Source organism: Cucurbita moschata, unplaced genomic scaffold, assembly GCF_002738365.1.
Source record: "Cucurbita moschata cultivar Rifu unplaced genomic scaffold, Cmos_1.0 Cmo_Scf00044, whole genome shotgun sequence".
Lineage (NCBI taxonomy): Eukaryota > Viridiplantae > Streptophyta > Magnoliopsida > Cucurbitales > Cucurbitaceae > Cucurbita > Cucurbita moschata.
The window spans coordinates 2,737,165-2,745,170 of record NW_019268560.1 but is presented as its reverse complement, the minus strand read 5'-3'; the positions used below and the strand labels follow the sequence as shown (position 1 = coordinate 2,745,170).

Sequence of the window (8,006 nt, the reverse complement as noted above, 5' to 3'; positions counted from 1 at the left end):
AAAAAAAAAAAAAAAAAAAAAAAAAAAAAAAAAAAAAAAAAAAAAAAAAGCAACGTATCTTGAATTCAATCTTTCCAAGTTCTCATTAATAACGTAAAAGAGAAAGTTATGGCGACCGAAACATGAAGGTAATCAATAGAACTTTTGACAAATATTTGACAATAATTGATTGTTTATAAAGAAATGGAAATGGAAATGGAAATGGGAGAGAAAAGTATGAGATGAAAGAGATATGGTGAAAGAAACAGTGAAGATTCTTCACATTCTTTTCCATAATTCATAAGCAACATATGGCCCCATTCCTCACGTGCATCCCACATTATTAATTACATCATTAACTTATATCACCAACCTTGCCTCATTTAACATCCTAACATTTTTCAAACTCCCAAACTATACCCTTAAATTTTAGAGTAAAGTAAATTTATAGATATAGGGATCTTTTATCTCTTAAAAGAATAAGCAAGGGAGACAAAATTCAACTTAAAAATGAAGTGGTCTTATAACATTATGTTCCAATTCTGTCATTTTCATTTACTTTTAGGAATAATTTTGTAAAGAGGCAGCTTTAAGAACAGTATAGTTTATTGGATTAACAGTTAGAACATAAAGCTGTCTTGTATTTCACGACTTCACTAAACCCTAATTCTCACTGCTAAACATGGGATTGTGTTTTTTTAACTTTTTGTTTGGTTTTAAACATAAAAAAGCAATATCATCATTCATTACCTAATCATCATAACCTAACCCTAAAACCTCCTAATATTCTCTCCCTCTTTCTTTCAATCATAACCTAACACTAATTATTTTAAGTTATTACCAAGGTTTAAATTTGTTTTTAAAACACTATGATCCATCGATGACTATCGTTGATGATCGATGTGGCGGTGGTGGTGGCGTGAGGTTGGCGGTCACCGACAATGGGTGGTGGTGATCGGTTGTTACGACGGCGATTGCTGGCTGCTAATGGTGGGTAATAGTTGATGATGGACATGGGTGGTTGACTGTGGGTGATAGTTGCCGGTGGCAACCACAGTGAAAGCGTAGATGAATATTATGTTTTTGATAATAAATCATAATTTTACTCGGATATAAAATTTAAAAAAAAAATCATAAACCTATTAGATATTTTTAATTATGTGTAGTTGAATCCGGTTGAAAGCAATTAAAAATGATTCTTAAATAAAATTAAAAAAAAAAATTAAAAATGAAGAAGATTTTGTTTAAAAAAAAAAAAAAAAAAAATTTAGAGAGATAATGAGAGATTCTCGTGTAATAATTAATAATTAATAGCGTGTACGCACAGCATAAACTTGGGCCATCACAAAATATTCTTCCAAGGTGTGTTCTTCTCATACTAACTTTCCTAATTATAATCAATTTGCTCTTTTTGTCGCCTTTCAAGAAGATTTTAAATTACATGAAGCCTCAAAATTAGTCTCAAATATAGTTCTTCGGACTAATATATATATATATATATAAAAGAGTGTACATGGGTTGAGTTGGAATAATCTTTTACACCAATACAAATTTTTGGGTTGGTTAGGTTGATAATTCGAGCAACTTAAACACATCCCAACCCAAACTTTTTTTTTTTTCCTTTTTTGTTGGTCTAGGTTAGATTTTCGAGTTTTTATTTAATTATTTTTAAAAACTACTTATCTACTAGACATGTTACATTGATGACTAAAATCTCATTAAACTCAAGTATCATTAACATCAGTTACAATTACCAAATCTCCTTAATCCTCGTAATAATCTTAAAACTAAAGTAGGATGAGTTGAGTTGTAATCTTATTTCAAGTTAATTGAATTGGTTGGATTGATTGACGAAAAATCTTTTAAAAAATTCAACCTAATCTTAATTGAAAAAGAATTGAATCCAACTTAATTTATATAATTTGAATTGATCGGATTCTCGAGATATATGAACATTCAGACATATATTATTGACGTAAACGTTACTAACTAATTTGGTTTAATACATTCATGGAGAGGGCCCTAAGTCAATTACCTCCTCTCTAATAAAACTTTGAACATTCTAGTTGATTAAAAAATGAAATGATATATTTATTTATTGGATAGAGTGAAGGGAAAAACTCGATGCCAACCAATTAAAGGTATAGATTTGATAAATTAATATTTAAAAAAATGATTGTAAATTTAGGTAATGATGATGCATACATGTAAAGTAGTATGGGATCCCCTTATAATGGGTTTGAATTCTCTCAACAACTAAAACTAAAAGAGAGACAAAAAGAAAGGCCGCTTACCACCCTAGATTCTCTAGCCCACATCCCACCAATTAATGCTTAATCATCATACAACATCTTAATCTATAACGGTTTAAATATGATCGTAAATCAATTCAACCATAAATGAGTAGGAGATTCCAACCATTTTGACTTCTTTTATTAGAATATATGTCTAAAATGAATTGAAATAAGCTCAAATTTATAATTATTAAATAAATGAAGTCAGAAAAGTAGCCCATAGTTATTTATTATTTTTATGAATTAATTTATTTAACGGTATATAAAAAATATTAAACTAATAAATATATATTTTCAATCAGGATGTTTATTAAAAATTTAAATTTATATGGATTAGAATAATTGTAATAATTTTATTAGAAAAAGAAAAAGGAAAAAGAGAAGGTTTTTGAGTGCCCTGAAAATTGAGACATTGCAGACAAATTTAGGTGTCAGAAATAAACTTTTGGTGGAAAACAAAAGGCAAAGGAAATGTTACAGATTGACGCAGTAAGGACACAGTTTTATCCAAATTATGAAAACTTGCCAACCTTAATTTTCCTGCGCTTCACATTTTGCCCCTCAACTTTTGCTAATTCAAAACCCACCCCAGCTCTGCCGCACCGGGGCCTTACCGGGGATGGGATGGCAAAATGGATTATTATTATTGTTGTTGTTTTATATTTTTTTTTAATTTTTCTCAATCATTAATTTGAGGAAAATGACATCCATATCCACTTAAGTACCCAATTCATTATTCACACTTTCGAATCTTTAATAGAGACACAGATGTCGGATCTCACTGTAAATTTGGTTCAACTTTATTGCCTAATTATCTAATTTCAGGTTTAATGTATAATTTACGTTATTTAAAAAAGAGAGAGAGTAATTGTCAAAAAATAAAAAGCATCATCTAAACTAATAAATGTGAATTAAGAAAATGGTGTATCTTAATAATCCTCATTAACATCTAATTGCGTAAATAAGAATTAATGTTTCCATCATTAAACCAGGCAAGGAGATGGAGAGAGAAAAATGTATAATAACAAAACACTAGATACTCATAATCACACCCATTATATTTATGATATTAAATCTAGTGGTAGACCATATGATCCGAATAATCAAAGGTGGTGAATATTATTCTTTTACTCATCGTGAAACTATAGGTTAAAATTCGTATATTTCTTTGGGTCAACCGTATATTAAGAAAAAAAAATTATCCGTATATGTTACTTACTAAAGAAGAAAGATTTTGAGTAGGGATTATTATGAAGTTAATGTCAATGAACGGTATAATTCCCCTTTTGATTTGCAGCAAAAAGAAAATTAAAAAAAAAATAAAAACTTGTAAAATAAGATTAATTACATACACCAAATCTAACAGCTAGCCACCACCGACAGGTTTCCACTTACTTCAGAATTATTAACAAAAAAAAAAAAACATTTGATAATTAAAATGATAATAACAATTATAAATAAATGTTGTACGTATAGATATGTATATACAATCATAAAAATACATAATTATATTGGAATTTTGAGAATTAAAAATAATAATAAATTATAATTTTGTGGTAGCAAGCAAGTTGATGGAAATAAATAAATGGGGAAGTGGGAAAAATAATACAAAAGAATATAAAAATAAATTGGGCATGAAAAAAAGAAAAAAAAAAAAAGAAACAAAAAGCACCTTCATAGGCCCCATGTAATGTCCTCTCTCGAGATGTGATTTTCATCTTTCTTCTCCACTGCAATAAAACCCTTTTTTTTTTTTTTTCTTTTTTAACCCTCAAATTTTGCATATATTATTTATTTATTTTCTTTTTTAGCCAAATTTGCTTAAGAATTTGTAGCCTTCTCCTATTTCTCTTTCTCTCTCCCCCCTCTAATTTCTTGATCTCAAATTGATGATGTCAACAGAAGGCAGAAAAGATTCGACGGAAGGTGGGTCATCGTCGAGGACGGCGGCGGGGAGCTCTGCAGCGGCGGATCAGCAGCAGCAGCAAACGTCGGCGGCACTAAGCCGGTACGAGTCGCAGAAAAAGCGGGACTGGAACACGTTCGGACAGTATCTGAAGAATCAAACGCCGCCGGTTGCGCTGTCACAGTGCAACTGCAACCACGTGGTGGAATTCATGAGGTACCTGGACCAGTTCGGAAAAACTAAGGTTCACTTACACGGGTGTGTTTTCTTCGGACAGCCTGACCCACCTGCCCCTTGCACTTGCCCACTCCGGCAAGCATGGGGCAGTCTAGATGCCCTGATCGGACGGCTGAGAGCGGCGTACGAGGAGCACGGAGGATCGCCGGAGACAAACCCTTTTGGAAATGGAGCAATTCGAGTGTATTTGAGGGAAGTGAAGGAGTGTCAAGCGAAAGCAAGAGGGATTCCGTACAAGAAAAAGAAGAGAAAAAGAAGCCAATTGAAGGGCAACGAGGAGGACAACCAACCCAAGCTGCTTCCTTGATTCAAATCAAAATCAAAATCAAAATCAAATCACTTCTCATTTCCTGGTAATTTCCCTTTCAATTTCAATTTTAATTTCAATTTTAATTTCAATTTTAATTTCAATTTCTGGAATCTGGGTCCTTTTAATTCTGGTTGGATTTATTTAATTATTAAAATACCCCAATAATTAACCCTCAAACACTTCATTTTCAAACCAATAATTGATTCCCATCCTCCCTCAATTAATTTAAATTCCAGAAATACTCACTTCAATTCTCTCACAAAACTTGTTCCTCTAATTTGTAAACCAAAAACCCTAGAACCCACTTCCAAAAAAAGAACCCTAATTTTAATTTTGTTTGATCAATCAGCTATAACTTATAACAACATCAATTTTCCCGAACACACAAACAACCATGGACTCTACTCTCTCTCTCTCTCTCTCTCTCTCTCAAATCAAACAAAGCACTGTTTTTTATTTATTTATTTATTATTATTGATTTAATTAAATAGATCATTTAAATTCTCAACTTTTAGGTGTTTTTGGGGCTTTTTTTTGTGATTCTGTGCGATTTTGTGCTCCCCATAAATGGATGTATGGATGGAATGGAATGATGATTATACATTGATATGAATTTTCCTGTCTTCTTCTTCTTCTTCTTCTTCTTCTTCTTCTTCTTCTTCTTCTTCTTCTTCTTCTTCTTTCACTTACTTCAAAACTCTGCATTTTGTTCTAAATTTTCCAAACAAAACCCACATTGATTTATGTACGGAATCAATGGAACATCATATATAGGAACTTTGTTCCTTAAACACTGTTCTTTTTTTTTTTTTTTTTTTTTGTCTGAATGTTTGATGGTCATATGAAATTGCTGTGGATAATTTTGTCGTATAAATTATTAGTTACTAGCTTTTCTTTTCTTTTCTTTTTTTCTTTTTCCTTTTTTTAATGGATTCATATCAAAGTTCTCTTTTTTGTGGCAAATATAGATTTGGGTTCACTTTTTAAATTTGTTAAGATATTCTAGTTTTCTGGTTTAGATTGTAAAATCCTCCTTAGCCATTAACATTAGATTCTTCAATATGGATTAAGTTGATTTAAATGGAATTAATTAGTGTGGTGTTGATCAAATTAAAGAAACTATTAACATAATATGTAGAACTTTTTTTGTGTTAAGTGTTGTTGCCTCATTGCCATTGCATTACACAAACTTTCATTATTAACATTAATTGTTGGCAGGTTTGTAATAATTATTGTCTTAATCTATATATTCTAAAAATGAAACCCTTCAAACACTACAAACTTTCCTTATTATTATTATTATTATTATTTTACTTTAAGGATTTTACGTCAGCTCAGTTATGTTCTTATTGACAAAATTATAAAATTATTAGTTGATAATATGTATAAATTCTTAGGGTAGACGAAGTTACCTTCTTATTTGTGTTTGGTACTGTTTTTTTACCTTTGAAATTGAAATATTATATTTTTTTTTCTTTGTAGAATTATCTAAAAATATCTTGGATTCCAAGTGTAATGAATGTTAATTCTAATTTTTTTAGTTTAATATGTTAAAATATACACACATCTTCTTATAATTTGATAACTAACATTATTTTAATGAAATAGTTTCTTTACTCTAAAATAAATTATATTTGTTAAAGCATCATTGTTAGAATATGTTAAAAAAGATTACATTTATCCTTTCATTCCTTATAATATTTTATAGGTTGGATGTCATATTAATTAATATTCAAAAGGAGAGTGTTAGAAATAGATTAAACTACTAAATTTACCCTAAAAATCAATTAGGTGTTGTTTCATAATCTTTTAGTTTAATACTTTCTGTGTAATTATTTTTATTTTTCCTTAAATTCTCAATCAAATACAAAAAAAAAAAATGTTGTTATTTATTGCATATTTCCTGATAAAAACCTAATTAAAAAAATATTTCATTATTTTCTTAATTTCAGGACAAGAAAAGCAATGGATGAAGAGTGTATAAATGTGGAACGAGTTGAAGCATTTTCTATATGATAAAATACTTATATATTTTATACATATATATATATATATATATGTTGTAGAGATAATTATATAAAGAAAGAGAGAATTTGAATAAAAAAAAATTAGTATATAGTTTGTAGCCAAGCCTAGCTAGCAAGCAATGTGTTTTCTCCCATTCTAGTTAATTATAAAAAAAAATTAAAAAAAAAAAAAAAAAAAAAACCCAAAGTTTAGGTTCACTTTTAAATTATTCTATATTAGAGTGTGAAAACCAACTGTTTTGCCCTTCACATTTAAGATGAAAAATGTCCTTTCTATTGTCCTATTATTTTATATATATAATTAATTTGTGACATCATACGTGCTTTGGTTGCATTCTTTAATGTTGAGGTATTTTGTATTTACACTCTTTGTACTATAATATTAGGATTAAATACTTTCTAATAATAAAGTATATTTTCGTTGTATTTTATTTTATAAATAATGTCCCATTTTAACTCGAAAGTTTTTAAAGATAGCAAATCTTTGTATTAGGAATGAATCGAAGGTTCATGTCGACGACTAATAAAAAAAGGTATAAAACATCATATTTATTTAAGTGAAGGACACTCTAGACTACGGGTTGGAAATGACATACCACTAACCTTGTCCAAAGGTTTGTCATTTCATGTCAATTCTATTTGATAAATATAAGATTCCGTTGATGTTGAGAGAGAAACAACTCGCGTGTCTTATAGATATTGTGAGGTCTCTCAATCTTTCTAATTTAGATCCTCAACATGCCCATTCAAGACGATGTCTTTTTGTGTTCATCATTTTGAGTCATATCTTAATTTTTGTATTGAATATTCATATGAATCTAATCTATAATGTAGAGACAATTGAAATCTTTTAAATTTAAGAGCACTAATCATGTAAAGTTTAGAATGATCATAATGCATGTTAACAATCAAGGATTAATAAACGACGTTTTAATTATACCCTAAACTTTGAAAGTTGTTTGAAAAATATTTTGCAAGATTTAAGATTTTAGAGGTGAGAATTGTAACATGTCGTTACGATATCCAAAGGTGAGAATTGTAATATTAGAGGTGAGAATTCAATAAAATGACATGTTCGATGATAACTCCAATCATAAAGATGAATTTGAACCCACCTCCCTATCACAATCAAGGTTTTATCGAACAAATCAACGATGTCAAGCCTACGAATATGTAAAAATATCGATAAAAATGTTAACATGTCAACAAAAACGCTCACGCTCGATAGCATCTTCTGCAGACATTTTACCTCA

At 29.5% G+C, this 8,006-nt stretch overlaps 1 protein-coding gene across 1 annotated transcript; it reads left to right on the top strand.

Annotated features, from left to right (window-relative positions):
* The first annotated feature begins 4,050 nt into the window (after nucleotides 1–4,050).
* Nucleotides 4,051–7,032, top strand: LOC111434007 (protein LIGHT-DEPENDENT SHORT HYPOCOTYLS 10-like). Its single transcript, XM_023071305.1, has 2 exons — nucleotides 4,051–4,769; nucleotides 6,679–7,032. The coding sequence occupies exon 1, from the start codon at nucleotides 4,163–4,165 to the stop codon at nucleotides 4,721–4,723; it is 561 nt and encodes a 186-aa protein (XP_022927073.1). The 5' UTR covers nucleotides 4,051–4,162; the 3' UTR covers nucleotides 4,724–4,769; nucleotides 6,679–7,032.
* The last annotated feature ends 974 nt before the right edge of the window (nucleotides 7,033–8,006 follow it).

Coding starts and splice junctions, on each gene's coding strand:
- LOC111434007 (XM_023071305.1), top strand. CDS start 4,163: ATGATGTCAACAGAAGGCAGAAAAGATTCGACGGAAGGTGGGTCATCG.